At 40.5% G+C, this 17278-nt stretch overlaps 3 protein-coding genes and 1 pseudogene across 4 annotated transcripts; 1 reads left to right on the forward strand and 3 right to left on the reverse strand.

Annotated features, from left to right (window-relative positions):
* Positions 1 to 1235: 1235 nt before the first annotated feature.
* On the forward strand, positions 1236 to 6618 carry ndnl2 (necdin-like 2). Its single transcript, XM_087806996.1, has 12 exons — positions 1236 to 1290; positions 1420 to 1505; positions 1612 to 1731; positions 1802 to 1865; positions 4070 to 4149; positions 4211 to 4305; positions 4376 to 4452; positions 4521 to 4563; positions 4620 to 4682; positions 5006 to 5120; positions 5816 to 5926; positions 6418 to 6618. The coding sequence occupies exons 2-11, from the start codon at positions 1455 to 1457 to the stop codon at positions 5918 to 5920; spliced, it is 813 nt and encodes a 270-aa protein (XP_087663122.1). The 5' UTR covers positions 1236 to 1290; positions 1420 to 1454; the 3' UTR covers positions 5921 to 5926; positions 6418 to 6618.
* Positions 5960 to 12007, reverse strand: LOC148066286 (6-phosphofructo-2-kinase/fructose-2,6-bisphosphatase). 2 transcript variants are annotated; one of them, XM_087806995.1, is made up of 14 exons: positions 11815 to 12007; positions 9854 to 9979; positions 9667 to 9763; positions 9546 to 9612; positions 8946 to 9020; positions 8827 to 8883; positions 8434 to 8555; positions 8157 to 8364; positions 7668 to 7814; positions 7055 to 7159; positions 6870 to 6999; positions 6750 to 6812; positions 6620 to 6684; positions 5960 to 6508 (listed from the first exon to the last, which is right to left on the reverse strand). In XM_087806995.1, the coding sequence occupies exons 1-14, from the start codon at positions 11876 to 11878 to the stop codon at positions 6449 to 6451; spliced, it is 1386 nt and encodes a 461-aa protein (XP_087663121.1). In that variant the 5' UTR covers positions 11879 to 12007; the 3' UTR covers positions 5960 to 6448. The 2 variants fall into 2 exon arrangements, with proteins under 2 accessions (XP_087663121.1, XP_087663120.1); XM_087806994.1 differs by lacking the exon at positions 11815 to 12007 and adding an exon at positions 10290 to 10432.
* Positions 12008 to 14148: 2141 nt separating this feature from the next.
* Positions 14149 to 15031, reverse strand: LOC148066287 (histone H2A-like). The gene has a single exon (XM_087807000.1). The coding sequence runs from the start codon at positions 15029 to 15031 to the stop codon at positions 14645 to 14647; it is 387 nt and encodes a 128-aa protein (XP_087663126.1). The 3' UTR covers positions 14149 to 14644.
* Positions 15032 to 15643: 612 nt separating this feature from the next.
* LOC148066288 (histone H1 pseudogene) lies at positions 15644 to 16557 on the reverse strand (annotated as a pseudogene).
* Between the last annotated feature and the right edge of the window lie 721 nt (positions 16558 to 17278).

Genomic DNA, 17278 nt, shown 5'->3' on the forward strand with positions numbered 1-17278 from the left:
CTTTTCAGAGCCACCCACAACTGTACAATTAGCTGAATCATCCTTAAACTATTGCATGTTAAAAATGTTGGTAATCCAACACATGGAAAAGTCTGACGCCACAGTATCTATCTCTGTCTATCTCTATCTATCTCTGTCTCTCTCTCTGTGTGTCTGTCTGTCAGTGTGTCTCTCTCTGTCTGTCTCTCTGTCTGTGTCTCTGTACGTCTGTCTGTGTCTCTGTGTCTGTCTGTCTCTCTGTCTGTCTCTCTGTCTCTGTGTCTGTGTGTCTGTGTGTCTCTCTCTGTCTGTCTCTCTGTCTGTCTGTGTCTCTGTGTCTGTCTCTGTCTGTCTGTACGTCTGTCTGTGTCTCTGTCTGTGTCTCTGTCTGTCTGTGTCTCTGTCTCTGTCTTTCTGTGTGTCTGTGTCTGTCTGTGTGTCTCTGTCTGTGTCTCTCTGTGTCTGTCTCTGTCTGTCTGTCTGTCTGTGTCTCTCCGTCTGTCTGTGTCTCTGTCTGTCTGTCTGTCTGTCTGTCTGTCTGTCTGTCTGTCTGTCTGTCTGTCTGTGTGTCTCTGTCTGTCTGTACGTCTGTCTGTGTCTCTGTGTGTCTGTGTGTCTCTCTGTGTCTGTGTCTCTCTGTGTCTGTCTGTGTCTGTCTCTCTCTCTGTGTCTGTCTGTCTCTCTGTGTCTCTCTCTCTCCTTTATATAATGGATATATTATTAGTTCATTTATCTTTTTCGATATCCATTGATCGTTTAAAACTAGATTTTCAGCCAATTAAAAAGTCTCAGATCATTAAATACGGCAGGTTAAAGATTTTGAATACATAACTTTAAATGCATTGACAATTAAAACGTAATAGTTCAGCTATGACTCCTGCTTCAATGTCAAAGATAACAGGTTTATAAAGCCATAAATTATTATTTTTCCACAATAGATGACTGCCATAGATCTAGAGGATGTTGAATAATATCCCACAACATATGACAAGAATTCAATATAGACTTCATATCATCATATACGTACATTTTTTAAACGTCATATGTGCGTGAACAATGCTGATGAGATGTGAAATAACCGGTAGCCAATTGAATAAGCTTCAGTTGTGTATTCTGTATTTTAAGCACTTTGTTACCATGTTCTGGGCGCTTTACAAATCAAAAATGTATACTTACAAACCTCTGTGATTAAATTCCAGGCAGCAGGGGGCGCTGTTTCCACTTGCTTATAAATTGTTCTTCCGCATCGTAACCATAGAAGAAGAAGCTGCAGCTGCCTTTGGTTCTCAGGCGGGATTTTCAGAGACAATCGTGAGTTTAATTCTATTTGTTCAGTTGTTTTTAAGACTTCCCTCAACTCTGCTCTTTTCATTAATCATTTTATTGGAAAGACGCGAACGCGTGGAACGAGCTAACTCTGTTGTTGCTTCCTTCTTTTAGCATGACCTGAAACGGAGATTGAACCGTTTAATAACATGTCGCAAAGAAAGCGATTGGGCGATTCGCAAAATTCCTCCCAGCCTAAAGTGAGTTTGGGTGTTCTATTATATTAGTTTCACTTTAAGTCGGACAAGCGCACACACAACGGTGCAATAAAACGTGTCTTTTGTATAAAAAAAAACGTGTTTCCAGAAACGCAACAGCAACATGGTGACTCAGGAGGCTGAAGATGACGTCAGCCTGACTCAGCCTAGTTCTTCACAAGTGCTGAGAGCTCTGGAGAAGCTCACTCCTGCACAGGTCGACCATAAGGTATCCATGATATTAATGAACATGTCTTAAGTCGAGCGTTTATCACAGATGTGTTATTCCTTCTGTACAGGTCGCTGAAGTGGTGCAGTATCTGCTGGTGAAGGACCAGAAGAAAGTTCCACTTCGCAGAGCAGGTATGGTATGTTGTCGGTGTATTTGTGCATTATCGCAAAGTGAAGTCCGTTTGGAGATATGTGAAACTATTTGAACGGAACAAACACCAGAATTGATGGGGTTCCTGCACATCCATAAAGTCTTAAAAGGCATTCAACTGATGAATCTAAAAACAAGCTAATTTAATAATTAAAATGCATTGAATCAAATGAAATAAAAAGGCTTAAATTTGACCAGTTTTAAATTTGAAACTAGAAGATTTTACGAATGTGATCACATTTACAGATTGACTCATAACCAGCTAAGCAAAACTAACAAATTTTCTTTGTGGCTGAAAGTATTCATTCAAGACATTTTTCAAAAACATTCATTAAATTATATATTTATTTTAGGCTGTTATTCTTGGATTTAGTTTTTCTAGGTTTTTTTTAATAAACTGCCTCAGGAACCCTGAATTCGGTGCCTGATTGTTTCTTTGGAGGCTTTGAGTTAATTGCAGATGTTGCAGCTGTTGATAGCCATATATTAATATTATTAAACTTGTGTTTTTGAACATGTTATATACAGTGCCTTGCGAAAGTATTCGGCCCCCTTGAACCTTTCAACATTTCGCCACATTCCAGGCTTCAAACATAAAGATATAAAATTTTAATTTTTTGTCATGAATCAACAACAAGTGGGACACAATCGTGAAGTGGAACGAAATTTATTGGATAATTTAAACTTTTTTAACAAATAAAAAACTGAAAAGTGGGGCGTGCAATATTATTCGGCCCCCTTGCGCTAATACTTTGTAGCGCCACCTTTTGCTGCAATTACAGCTGCAAGTCGCTCGGATATGTCTCTATCAGTTTTGCACATCGAGAGACTGGAATTCTTGCCCATTCTTCCTTGCAAAACAGCTCGAGCTCAGTGAGGTTGGATGGAGAGCGTTTGTGAACAGCAGTCTTCAGCTCTTTCCACAGATTCTCGATTGGATTCAGGTCTGGACTTTGACTTGGCCATTCTAACACCTGGATACGTCTATTTGTGAACCATTCCATTGTAGATTTGGCTTTATGTTTTGGATCATTGTCCTGTTGGAAGATAAATCTCCGTCCCAGTCTCAGGTCTTTTGCAGACTCCAACAGGTTTTCTTCCAGAATGGTCCTGTATTTGGCTCCATCCATCTTCCCATCAATTTTAGCCATCTTCCCTGTCCCTGCTGAAGAAAAGCAGGCCCAAACCATGATGCTGCCACCACCATGTTTGACAGTGGGGATGGTGTGTTCAGGGTGATGAGCTGTGTTGCTTTTACGCCAAACATATCGTTTTGCATTGTGGCCAAAAAGTTCGATTTTGGTTTCATCTGACCAGAGCACCTTCTTCCACATGTTCTCCCAGGTGGCTTGTGGCAAACTTTAAACGAGACTTTTTATGGATATCTTTGAGAAATGGCTTTCTTCTTGCCACTCTTCCATAAAGGCCAGATTTGTGCAGTGCACGACTGATTGTTGTCCTATGGACAGACTCTCCCACCTCAGCTGTAGTTATCTGCAGTTCATCCAGAGTGATCATGGGCCTCTTGGCTGCATCTCTGATCAGTCTTCTCCTTGTTTGAGATGAAAGTTTGGAGGGACGGCCGGGTCTTGGTAGATTTGCAGTGGTCTGATACTCCTTCCATTTCAATATAATTGCTTGCACAGTGCTCCTTGAGATGTTTAAAGCTTGGGAAATCTTTTTGTATCCAAATCCGGCTTTAAACTTCTCCACAACAGTATCTCGGACCTGCCTGGTGTGTTCCTTTGTCTTCATGGTTCTCTCTGCGCTTTAAACAGAACCCTGAGACTATCAAAGAGCAGGTGCATTTATACGGAGACTTGATTACACACAGGTGCCTTCTATTTATCATCATCAGTCATTTAGGACAACATTGGATCATTCAAAGATCCTCACTGAACTTCTGGAGTGAGTTTGCTGCACTGAAAGTAAAGGGGCCGAATAATATTGCACGCCCCACTTTTCAGTTTTTTATTTGTTAAAAAAGTTTAAATTATCCAATAAATTTCGTTCCACTTCACGATTGTGTCCCACTTGTTGTTGATTCATGACAAAAAATTAAAATTTTATATCTTTATGTTTGAAGCCTGAAATGTGGCGAAATGTTGAAAGGTTCATGGGGGCCGAATACTTTCGCAAGGCACTGTAATTCAAAATCATTCTAAATCAGTGCTTTGTCTTGCAGACATCGTGAAACAAGTGTTAAAAGAGTACAAAAATGCCTACAGTGAGATTATGAACAGAGTGTCACAAACATTGGAGCAGGTTGGTTTTATCTGCCAATGGTCCGTCGACATTTCCCTTTTAAACTGTCTTGTGTTTTTAGGTATTTGGATTTGAAATAGTTGAGATTGATCCAAAAAGCCACACGTACATACTGGTGAATAAGTTGGCTGCTGCAAAAGGAAACCCAGAAGTTCAGTGAGTAACGTTTACCCCTAATTCATCTTCATTGTATATTTAATTCATTAGTGAAGCATGTCTTTTACAGCCCCCCCAACCCAAAGATGGGGCTTCTGTTCGTAATCCTTGGTGTAATTTTCATGAAAGGTGGAATTCTCCGGGAAAGTAGGTTAAAATCTCACATTCAATATGTTCACAGTTGATGCTGACATTTTTCCCCGTTTCTTTTTAAGACATCATCTGGAAGGTTCTGAAGAAACTACGTGTTAATCCAGAGTAAGTAAATGAGTGTGTTGCTTCATTGGTGATATTTTAACACAAAATGTCCCCAGAGAGAGACATGAAGTGTTTGGAGATGTGAAGAAGTTGATCACTGAAGAGTTTGTTCGTCAAAAGTAAGTGTTTGTCGTAACTGTGTTCACCTGTAAAATGTTTTTAATGAATTTTATCTTTAACTTATCCACTTAAGTTGACCAATTTAATTGAAAAAAAAAAATTGTGTCAATGTCTACTGCATATGAAATGTAGGTGTAATAGTCTGTCATTGGTGTGATCAGAGCCAGTTTCTTCGAAACCATAGACTCAGGTTTATACCACACCAGAGAGCAACCAGAGGGTGAAGAGGGACCGGTCAACGTCAGCAAAGTGGCCGGGTCCACACACACTCTGAACAAGATTGTTTCAAAAATGCTTTAGCTAACCCTTTCTCTCTGAACAGGTACCTGGAGTACAACCGCATCCCGCACACCGACCCAGTAGAGCACGAGTTCCAGTGGGGGGAGCGTGCAAACCTGGAGTTATCAAAACCCCAAGTCCTGGAGTTCATGGGTGAAGTAAGTAAATTCCATCAGAACAGTGTTAGTTCACCCAAAAAATTGTTTTACTTCACTCATTTTCCAATCACCCTCATGTCGATTAAAAAAGGAACAGATTACTCTTAAAAGAATCACAACCTCTATAGCTGTGGATAAATGTATGTTCCTCCAAAAAGACACTTAAAAACATCCCATGGCGTCCATAATGGTCGTCTGTAACGTGACTCTTGTTTAATTTACAATAACAATTTATCTTGTTTTTGGCGTCAATACGAGTCCAAACTTTAAAGCATTTTCAAACTTCTGCTCCAAAGACGGCATGTATTCATCCAGAGTACTTCCTGTCTACAATGGAAGCGCTCGTGATATTTACCTGGACTCTTAAGAATAATGAGTGATACAGACAGGAAGTTAAACTTCAGCTACCAACAAGCTCAAAATACAGACTTGTACATTCTCTCGTTGCAGCTTCAATACCTTTTAAAAACTAACGAGGGCTGTTACCTACAAGTATTATGGGATGTTTAATGCATCATTTTGGATGTAGACTAAGAGTACTGAGCTCCAGTCCCAACATTAAAATTAACTTGCCTTTCTGTCAAACTCTAAAAAGAAACCGATTACTAATAATAATAATCCTAGCACTTAGTTCACCCAAACCTCCCTCACCTTCATGTCGACTAACAAACTTTTCTTTTTTTTTTTTGTGTCAGCTTTACAACCAGGACCCCCAGAGTTGGAGTCAGCGGTACAAAGATGCACACTCCAGCAACGACTCCAGTCAAGCAGGCAGCAGCCAGAGAAGCACAGCACGCTGACAAATGGTAGCTTCACTATTCAAAACTATTCCACAGAGGTCTGGTATTATTGTTGCTTTATTGCTCTGAATTCATGGTCACAGTTGTGAAAGTTTACATTGTAACATTACACTGGTTCCACTTACGACGAGGTGAAAATGGCTTAGCTTGTAACACTGACTACACAACCACGTGAACAAAACTACTGAAAGTCAAACTTAGTCAACTTGGCTTTAAAGTGAACTTGAATCATGGCTTCTTTATATTTTCGATGTGCTGCCACGATCGTGACTTTTTGGTGAGGCTTGTTGTATTGCACATGATCTCTCTAAAAACCTGACAAATGTAAACATTACATTTTCAACCTATGTGGTGGATTGTGAGTAAATTAATTTTCTGTTGCTGTTCATGTTTTTAAATGCTTTGTGGTTGATTCATGGTCTGTAATGTCAAAGGCACAGTGGGTTTCATTGTTAACATCAAAGTTTTTTTTTTTTTTTTTTCTTCTCCAAATGCAGGACTGCCATGATGCTCCGGTTTCCTCCTCCACTAGATGTGCTCAGGTACCGTCTCCAAAGCCTCCTCAGGGTCTCTGTCCACGTCCACATTCTGTGAAGACAACTTGGACTTAAATTGTATATTTCTAACTATTTTTTTTTTTTAAACATTTTTTCATGTTAAACCTTTATTGACAATGCATCAATAAAACTTGTCACTCACTTCTGGTCGCTCGCGGTGTGTGTTCACAGCCTCAATGTTGAGGTACACTGTCTCAACTTTGCAACCTAAAACCAGATTACTTTTACTACAAGGTCTGGATGCTATAAACTCTGCAGCTACAGAGACTGACCGTAGGCGACCGGTGTGAGCTTGAGAACGGTGTGGAGAGGACACTTCTGGTAGGGAAGCTCCACTGATGGGGACAAACATGTTTGTTTCAGTGATGAACTCTAGACCGTCTGGGACTCACCAGCGCTCTTGTCCAGGAAGTAGGCCAGCAGGCATCTCATCACGGCCTGATGACAGATGACCAGCACATTTTCCTGCCTCTCCAGCTCCATGATGACCGGCTCCAGCCGCTGCACCAGGTCCTCGTACGACTGGCAAACACATTTCCTGCATCAGTTGAACTTCAATCGGATCTTCTTCACTCACTTCTCCTCTGGGGTAACGGTAGCGGTACTTGTCTTGGTCCCTCAGTGCAAACTCCTCAGGGTAGTTCTCTTGGATCTCCTCATAGGTCATGTCTTCACACACACCCTGAAACATTTAAGACATTACTACAAATGTGTGTGTGCCCAAGCTGCTGACAAACTTATGAATGAGATGATTGGACCTAATATATTTCACCACAACAGTCCCTCTCAGGACCACTGTCCATTTTTATATATTATAAACTCTAAACATAATTGGAAAGTTTTTTTGTTTTTTTCTTTCAATTCAAAGTTGCATGAAATCCAACAACCATGTTTGTCTGGAAAATGTGGTCACAGGCCTAGGTGTGATGCTTCTACAATCTAAAGATCCCTGAATAGTACGTAGTATATGTGCTCAACAATCGGGACAAAGTTAAATGGGCCTGTCAAGATTATTCTATAATCACATCAAGTTTTCAAACCCTTATTGGTGTCTCAAATACAGTAAAAGGAATACTTCAGGCTTTTTTTATTCCGCCCTCTTAAAATAATTTGTCGTTGTCTTCATCCCATTTCCAGCGGTGAAATGTTATAGATCGAACGTAAAGCTTGTTTATCTTCTGTCTACTCACCGCATCGATCTCATTAAGAGCCTTCCACTGCTCATACGCGACCCCTAAGGACTCTGCAGTCTGGATGGTCCTCTTCATGTGACTGGTCCACACCTTCAGGTCCTTGATGCACTGACCCTGCATGTACGTGCCCAAGGCGCTGGCAAACTGTCGTGAACCAGAGATAAACGTGAAATTATAAATCATTCCGACCACACATTTAAAAACGGCATTCCCCCTTTATGACCGCACGGTGGCGATGTTTGGCTAATATAGATATATAGTAAATACTTCTTTTTTTTAAACAAACCAGGTGTGGGCAAATCAATTTTCCCAGCGTATGATAAACTTTAAAGCATGGAAAAAAGGGATACACTTTGAAGGATCTGAATTTTTTTTAATTATGTCATTTAATGTATTCTATTTATTATTTCCTAATCACTGTGTGGAAATATATTAATACATAGAGTAACGAATGAATCCAAACAAAAGGAGAGGCATGTCACGTACCTTTGCTCCTCTCGGTGACAGTCCAGAGTCTCCTCCAATCCGTCCGACCAGGTTGAGCTCGCTCTCACCATGGCGGCACAGGTAGATGGATCGTGGCGCGACATGGATGTTCATGAGGTAGTATACAATCCTGCTCTGGATGTGGTCCTGGACCCGGTTGACCAAGTACCTGCTGCCGACGTTGAAGATCTTGATGTACGACAGGTTCCTGCGGACACAGCTGTTGAGGCGTTGATGTTGCAAAAAACACAGAAGCATCTACGTGAGAAGCTGTTACCTGTCCTTGTCGTTGTCTAGCGGGACATAGTTCAGCTTGTAACACTCGATCCTCTTGAGGAAGTCGGCCACAGCTTCCTCCTTGTCACAGTTGACATAATCTGGACTGCTCAGCTTCACTTGCTGACAAATCAAAAGGAAAGTTGATTAACTATCGCATCTTGTTAGACATTTACGAAACCAATATAGTGTTATACTTTTACAAACCTATTATAATCATTATCTTTGTTTTAATGTAATTTCCTTTGTTTCTCCTGTAGTTTTCTATACATTTATTGGTCCTAAAATCCAAATCCTTTGGGTTCATTAAAAAAAATACGTGTTTAATGTTTCATGTGATTTAGTCATGAGTGTCAGGGTCAAAGATCAGAAGACATAATAAGAACTAACTCACTTTAATGTTCTCAGCAATGATCTCTGGATCATCACACACCGACTCCACAAAGAAAACCTGAAGAGGTTCAAATATATGATCATTACAAAAAGCAGTGTCAGAAAATTTCCCAAACAAACCTTGTAACCGTTTTCTTTTGCAAAACTGAGGATGACTTCTCTTCGTTCCGGAGTTGTGTTGGTTGCATCAAAAACCTATGATGTAACAAGAAGCATTAATATTCTATTTTTTTAATGTAATTTTCCCATTATTATATAGATTTTTTCACTTAAACTCACTAAGTACATTTTTACACATTTGGTTTAAAATCTAAATGTTTCTTAAGAACTACTGTTAGAGTTTGATTTATATTAGTATTTTTACATTTTGACTTTATATTTAGACTTTAATCTAGATATTTAAGATTCAAGATTTAGGGTTAGATTTGAAAATAACATGTTGCATTGTTAATAAAACAACAATCTGACATTTTGTTGTGTCATGAGTTCCCGTGCCAGATGTAAACTGTCTTCTCTTGTTAGAGGTGTGTGGAACGGCTTATGAGGGGCATCCAGGATGCAGTTGCGTCCCATATTTGACGAGGAGCGTTACACAATAAACACCCTTTTCTTTTGGCTTGAAAGTTAAGGATTAACCACTACAGGAAGTTTGTTAAGAGTTAAATAAAAGTTGGCTATCAGATTTATTTGGATGTGGACTACAATTTAAAGCTCACTCACCACCACCTGACCCTGTTGCCGGGTAAAGTAGTCACACACATCCTTGAGTGCAGCGATGGCACAGGCCCTGGAAACACACAATGAATAATCCATTTAAAAAAGAGAAATTGTGCGAACATACTTGCGGATCTTCATTGCCTCTGTATTGTTGGGGCTAAAAAACTCGAAGCTGTTGTATGAGCGTGTGGCGTCTCTCCTGTACTGACCCACGTTGAACACTATGAAGAGAAAAATGTTCCAGGATTAAATGAAAAAACTCAGAATTCATCTGGTTGTTTTTTTTTATCTGAAGTGCTGTCATGTCATACCTTTGGTTGGCACGCCGATCCAGTTCAAATATCTAGTGAGTTTTTTCGAGATGTAGGTTTTCCCTCGAGCCGGCAGACCGACCATCACGATCATGGTGGGGGAGTTGGTGAACTGTGGCACTGATGCTGTAACACACAGATGAAGATGATGACGCCAACAGGCCCACCGAGGAGTCCAGACATCTCAACGGATCGGACTCATCTTTGCTTTCAACAAGTGAACAAAAATAATGCTGATATAGTTGAAGCTCTCTTGGGATAAAAATGACAGACAAGGAAAAGCATCAGGAGTTTAGGGTGATTGACCGGCAGAACACCGACTGATGTTGTCTCGCACAAACGACAGGACCTCACTCTGATCACATGAAAAGCCTCACTTTGTCTTGCAACCTGTTTTTACTTAAAAACTCATCAACGTGTGTAACCTACTACTCACAGCCTCTGCGCTTGTTCAACCTGCTGTTCATCCAGGGCACCCAGGTCTTCTCCAGAGGGTTCTGGGTAAGCGTTGCACTCGCCTTAGACATGCTTGATATAGGCCAGGGATGTGGAAGCGTGAGAGACCAAAGGAAGTAAAAGTGAATACTCAGATGAGCTCTAGATTTGAAAGATGAACTTTCTCGGACTACATCAAGAGGGAGGATCTTCCTCTGTGGTGTGTGTGACTCTGTCTACCCGTTTGGCCTGGTGTCAGCTACATCCACCAATCACAGAGAGCCTCATGTGACCTGACCTTTGAACCTTCAGAATTACTCACATGACAGCTCTCATTTCAACAATAAAGTACTTGCAGACTTGTTATCTTTCAATTTCTCTTCAACATCAGTTAAAAGGTTAACTTTCAGGCCAACTAAAGTAACTAAACTCTGCTGACTCACTCACATGTTGAAGCCTTTCTCTCCAAGATGCAATAAGTCCCTCATCATGATAACTGAAGTTAATACATTTATAAAGTTCCTCCCTCTGAAATCTGGGTAAACGAGAGGTTACAAGAGTGGAGTATACTTCCTGGATTGATGAAGTGTGGTGACTTACCTTGATTATTGACAAATCACAGCAGAGTGGTGGTTATAGTAAACATGATCTCCCATAGTAAACATGATCTCCCATATACAGTATATACATATATATATATATATATATATATAAATAATACATAATATAATATACTTCACATCTAAATTTGATACGAGGTTTCAAGAGTCAAACATAAGATTAAAACAATCACGTCATTTATAAAATAAACATAAAATCTATCTATCCTAAAATGAGAAGTGGGGAAAGTTTTATGGTGCAGGATGTTCACCGTCATGTGTTCAGGATTGAAATACACATACAGTACATACATGTATAAATAAACATAGAGTTAAGAAATAGGTGAGTAGATAAAGTTCATTGTTAAAAATAGTATATGGGTAAATTGTCAGAGAGAGACATATTCATATTTAAGGATCATTTGGGTTTCTCAGCAGGGTGGATCCTCCGGTGCGTTATAAACGATCTCTTGCCTCTTCTCTCAGCTACACTAAATTCTCAATATTCAATGATTGAATAAGTTATTTAAGTTTGAACCCCGATCATCTTTGTCTGGTTGTCTAGCTGCACATAACACTCCCACTCTCCGAATGTGTCCCACAATTGACAGGGTGTGCATCATATCTAACTCAAACTAACAACCCAAAGCTTTTATTTAACAATATCCATCCAGGCAGAAGAAGACAGAAGAAAGTGAGAGAGGAACAGGAAATAATGATCCTCCTCACAAGTATAAGAAACAAATATTAAATCCAAATTCGACTAGAAAAATAAGTGTCACTTGGTTACGAGTGTAATTCTGCTTAAAGACGGGGTGTTGAAATAACAGACATTAACTGTCCCTTTTCAAAAGGTTACGCAGCAGTGTGCGTGCGCGTGCGTGTCTGTGTTTGCTTGTGCGTTTGTGTAACCCGATCGACCCTCACCTGTACTCTCGTAGCGGTCACGCCGCAGTCTGCAAACAGGGCGCGCGCTCCCTTTGGACTCCATTCCTTCCTCCACGTGCGTCTCTCCCCCACAAAAACCCACCGCCTTCGATGAGCAGCTTCTCTTCGATCTTTAGCCGCCTATGGCCCGTGACGGGCCCGGGCGAAGGGGACACCCAGCACCCCCGCTTCTCCGCCCACCGACATATGTCCTGAACACGAACCTTACATAAGCTCGCGCAGCAGCTGTTCCACTGGAATGTTTCACAAACACACGCGCGCGCAACTCGAGCAGCATCGATCAACTTGATGGATCTTTACTCACTTTTTTGTTAAAGCGTCTAGTCTTGATTCGACGTCACATTGCCTGAGGTCAGTGACCGTATGCGCTGACGTCACTGCGACCTCCATGCGCCTCCTGGTGGCTGATGACGGGCTCGGGTTATTACGTCCATCACAGCAAATTCCTGTCACTCCACCAAAGGAGGAATATTTGTGATGATGGCGTCACAATTCTACAAATGATTAAACAATCGTAAGTAGTTTAAAATAAACCTTTCTTAGCTTTTTACCTGCTCTCATCTACGATGGCAAACATTTGCAGTTCACCGGAAGATGGGTGACTTGTGCTTACGTCACGTGACGTGGGATGGAGACACTGCGACTGACCATATAAAGGCGACACAATGCAACGTTTCCTCCGCTATCACCCCTTAGCCACTTGCCAAAAAAAATGGCGTCCTTTTCCATTTCTCGATGAACAGATCTGATACTAACATAAACTATTTATTTATCTTATTATCAATAAATATGGATACAACTATTAAACCGTTTTAAAAGACAACTTGCCTGCTGACCTGCAGAAGATGCAGTTTGGGAATAAATAAATAAAAATTGTATAATATATATACCCCTGGCAGGTAGATGGTACATACAAAAAAATTAGAAACAATTTCAAAATGCATTTCAATTAAAAGGTTAAGAGGTTAAGAATACCCCCACTCCCACATCATACAATTTTACACACACACACACACAATGAAGTCCTGCGTTTAGGAATACTGCACTCTCCCCTGGTAACCATTCTTTTTAAAGGAGGAGCAGTAGCATCATGGATGATTTTAAACGGGAGGCATACATTTGTCCATTTACTAAGATTCCAAGAACAATCTCTAAGTTTGCTCCTGTTTTTAAAGAATATGGTTACAGTCTTTTCAATGTTTAAAGTCAGACCAGAGCTGTCTAGCCATCCAACAAGCTTTGCATGTCATTTGTTAGTTTCATAGCAACCTCAGTTGCATTTTTGCCCGTATATAAGTAAGTAAGGAAGTTATTTTTATTTATATAGCGCTTTTCCAGACCAAGGTCACAAAGCGCTTAAACAATCACAACAATATTCAATAAAATATATACTTTAAAGGGCAAGATAAAACTGATAACACAACAGGAGTTCCAGAAAATCAAGGAAAAGCCTGAACAAATAAAAACGTCTTAAGATGTTTCTTGAAGGAGTCAGTAGATCCATCAAGCGCAAAGAGACGAAGATTGTTCCAAAGCTTAAGAGCAACAGCCTGGAAGGATTTCTCTCCTCTGGTCCTGAACCGTGTGCGAGGAACCATAAGTAGATTCTGATCCGCAGACCTCAGAGCCCGAGCTGGGGTGTAAGGCTGGATCAGATCAGTGATGTAAGGAGGAGCCTGACCATGAATAGCTCTAAAAGTAAGAACCAGAATTTTAAAGTTGATCCTGAAAGAAACTGCAAGCCAGTGAGGAGTTTTAAGGATCGGAGAAAAGTGAGTTCTTCACGCTTTAAGTGGGGCTCGAGTATTGTTCATCCGCACACACTGATGTCGTCCACTCAGGTAGGATTTAATCCAATTTTGTGTGCCTATGGATGGATCATAATTTGCCAGTTTGTTTAATAGTATGTCTTGATAACTTGACCATGTTTGTATTTTGCTTTTCTATTGGACTGAATTAAGAGGACCTTTATTCCATCTGTTGGTGTTATACGAAAGGCAGAAGTGTCACAAACTGAGTGCCTCTGAAAAATTCTAACGTTTGCAGAGTTTAAAAAAATAATCATTAAAATGTGTAGCAACAGCTAGGCTATCATTTTAAATACTACCATTTATTGTAGGCTATATCCTATCATATTTGGGCTTTTCTTTTACAGTCAGTTTGTCGATGCTTTTCCATACAATTATACTAATCCTTTGGCATCTCTAATAATTTCAAGGAAGAAATCTGCTTTTGACTTTAAGTTGCTTTATAACTTTTTTTTCTCAGACTTTTATAAATTAGACGATCATAGTCAATGTTCATACGAGTCGGTAGCGAGTGTTAATGGCGGGCCGAGCAACCTTCTACAAGAGCTGCTGTGCGGCTGCCGTAGCCTCATTTTGATTGGCTAGTTTGAAAAGTGGCGGTCCGGCTTTTTTTTTTTTTTTTTTTTTTTTTTTTAACAATCGCTGGTTCACAAAGATCGCACAAATAGAATGAGATACACACGCTTTTTACTGCTTTTATTTCCTAAGCGATAGATAGATTATATTACAACACGCCCTCACATTTTACACGAATAAACAAAACATCAAAAATGTCTGATCAACTGAAAATATACATTATTCACTTAATTATTCACAAGTTATTTACAACTACAATTTAATTGTGTCGATAAGATTTTAGGAATCACACTGAAGCTTGACATTCGAATGTCTATCATTTATGAACTGGCCTTAGACGTCCATATGAACATATATTGTCATGGAACTGTGCTCTCTATTTAGAGGTGGGTGGCTCTGAAAAGAGCCGTTGGATAGATGTGGGTTTACTTGGACTTGGAAGCCTTCTCGGTCTTCTTGGGCAGAAGAACCGCCTGGATGTTGGGCAACACTCCACCCTGGGCGATGGTGACTCTTCCCAGCAGCTTGTTCAGCTCCTCGTCGTTGCGGACAGCCAGCTGCAGGTGACGCGGGATGATTCTGGTCTTCTTGTTGTCGCGGGCGGCGTTTCCAGCCAACTCCAGGATCTCAGCGGTCAGATACTCCAGCACTGCCGCCAGGTAGACGGGAGCTCCGGCACCGACTCTCTTAGCATAGTTGCCCTTTCTGAGCAGCCTGTGGACACGACCGACTGGGAACTGGAGTCCAGCGCGAGAAGAGCGGGACTTGGCCTTAGCGCGAGTCTTGCCGCCAGATTTTCCTCGTCCACTCATGGTTGATAGTTATCTGGAGGAAACTACAGATGTGTTTACAACTCAGTCTGAGTCTCGATATATACACGAGTGAAGGGCGGGTCATTTTGCAGAACAAAGCGCTCATTTGACGAAAAGGTTCTTGAAACTTCTCTCCAATCAAATGCGGGATCTTAGAATGTTTCGCTGATGTAGGCGGAGCTAACTTTCCGTTTTGAAAGTGAAGCGTAAACCCCAGAATCAGAATTTTAGTACCTTCTACTATATTAGATGATTTATTAGTTCCACCAGTTGTTTCAAATAACCATATAGGTCCACACATCTGCATATGTACATTCCAGTCTCTGTGTTGTGTAAGTGAAACTATTTAAAATCGCTGATTGTGTTATTAACTATATTTGTTGTGATGAAAGGTTACTTTTAATGATTAATTGCAAGGGTAATGCTATTCTTAAAAAAAAAACAAGTATGAATAGTATAACAGTTCAATTAACATTATGCAACCCCACTTGTATATGTGCACTGATGACTACAATGAATATATTTACTTTGCATTTCCATTTATTGTAATACTGTACGTGTCTTATATTAGCAAAACCACTGAAATTCTGTACACCTGCGACACAACCACCATTTCATTGCTAACTATGATCGATTTTATTCGATTTACTAAAATTTGGATCACTTTATACACATTGTTGTGTTTTTATTAATTGCAGTTTGGTCATATTTGTTAAAATAAACTAGTTTTTACAGAGGTTGTGTGTGCAAAGTTTGACTGACTGACTATAAAAAGGACCACAACAACAATATACTATTCGGCGTCATATTAAGTCTACATTAAAACACACACATTCATAGCAGGAAACTCAGTAGAGGAGGTGGTTGGCTCTGAAAAGAGCCGTTGGTGGAAAAGAAAACACGAGTTTACTTCTTCTTAGGTGTAGCTTTCTTAGCTTTAGGTTTAGCAACTTTCTTCGCTGGTGATTTCTTTGCTGCGGGCTTCTTCGCCGCCTTCCTGGGGCTCTTGACTGCAGTCTTCTTCGCAGCCTTCCTGGGGTTCTTGGTTGCAGGTTTCTTTGCTGCAGCTTTCTTAGCAGCGGGCTTCTTTGTCGCCTTCTTAGGAGACTTTTTGGCGACAGCTTTCTTCGCAACAGTTTTTGGCTTCTTGGTTGCTGCAAGTTTCTTGACTGCGACACTTTTCGCTTTAGGCGCAGCTTTCTTTGCTTTGGGAGCTTCTTTCTTGGTTATCTTGAAAGATCCAGACGCTCCGATTCCTTTAGTCCGGGTCAGAATTCCATCATCGACCATTCGAATGATGGCGGTCCTGACTCGGCTTTTGTTCTTATCAGCATCATACCCAGCGGCTTTCAGATCCTTCTTGATGCCTGCGAGAGAAACACCGCTGCGCTCTTTGGAGGCGGACACGGCATCTGTGATGAGATCCCGGAGGCTGGATGTCTTGACCGGCTTGCTGGTCTTCTTCTTCTTGACGGCTTTAGCCGGGGCGGCTTGAGCTGGAACTTCTTCTTCTGCCATGTTGACGATTTTCACTTGACTGACTAGTCTGGTCGGTAATGCTGACGGAGCCGTACTTGAACGCACCATGAGAACCGTAGAGAGTGAAGCGACTGCTGCTCTGCTAGGAAGTGAAACTTTCAAACCACTTGTGTTTTCTCTCCTTCTTTCGACGATAATTACAACGACATGTAACAAACACCATGAACGGTTTTAATCACAAGTTCATCTTCACACTTGTGTCTTCACTCTTAAGTCATTGGTTATATAATTTGTTTCGTAATTTAGCTGTTAAAGTCTCTGAAACTCACTTCTTAGTCGTCATCAGAGCTGCTACTCAGAAATATTTTACGGTTTTTCTCTTATAAAATGACAAATGTGTACCTCTGCCTGCCCGAAATCACATGTTACACTAACACACATGTTTCTTATGGACTTCCAATGTAAACAGCTCCTTTATCGAGAAGTGGTTTTGAATAAATTTACGTTGAAAATGAGGGAAACACACACTGTACAACTGACGTATACACGTTCTGGCCAAATTAGTCAAACAAACTTTTAGAACAAACTGTTAATGGTATAAATTAAATAATCACATGAATTTTCCTTTTTTAATGTATTTTGTTTAGATAAATAATTGATTGCTTATTTATTTCGTTGATTCGTATATTTTGCGTCCATTGCGATTATTTCAAACACCAGTGAACTGAATCATTGTGGTATACTAAAATACACAAAGTGCCTGCAATA

Source organism: Callionymus lyra, chromosome 14 (assembly GCF_982586985.1).
Source record: "Callionymus lyra chromosome 14, fCalLyr1.hap1.1, whole genome shotgun sequence".
NCBI lineage: Eukaryota > Metazoa > Chordata > Actinopteri > Syngnathiformes > Callionymidae > Callionymus > Callionymus lyra.

Excerpts from the sequence above, each read along its gene's own strand:
- ndnl2 (XM_087806996.1), top strand. The coding sequence starts at position 1,455 with ATGTCGCAAAGAAAGCGATTGGGCGATTCGCAAAATTCCTCCCAGCCT. Across the intron at positions 4,306-4,375 it reads AAAGGAAACCCAGAAGTTCA|CCCCCCCAACCCAAAGATGG; the intron begins GTGAGTAACGTT and ends TGTCTTTTACAG. Across the intron at positions 5,121-5,815 it reads TCCTGGAGTTCATGGGTGAA|CTTTACAACCAGGACCCCCA; the intron begins GTAAGTAAATTC and ends TTTTTGTGTCAG.
- LOC148066286 (XM_087806994.1), bottom strand. The coding sequence starts at position 10,380 with ATGTCTAAGGCGAGTGCAACGCTTACCCAGAACCCTCTGGAGAAGACC. Across the intron at positions 9,980-10,289 it reads GTTGAACAAGCGCAGAGGCT|CATCAGTGCCACAGTTCACC; the intron begins GTGAGTAGTAGG and ends TGTGTGTTACAG. Across the intron at positions 6,685-6,749 it reads GCTCACACCGGTCGCCTACG|GTTGCAAAGTTGAGACAGTG; the intron begins GTCAGTCTCTGT and ends ATCTGGTTTTAG.
- LOC148066287 (XM_087807000.1), bottom strand. The coding sequence starts at position 15,031 with ATGAGTGGACGAGGAAAATCTGGCGGCAAGACTCGCGCTAAGGCCAAG.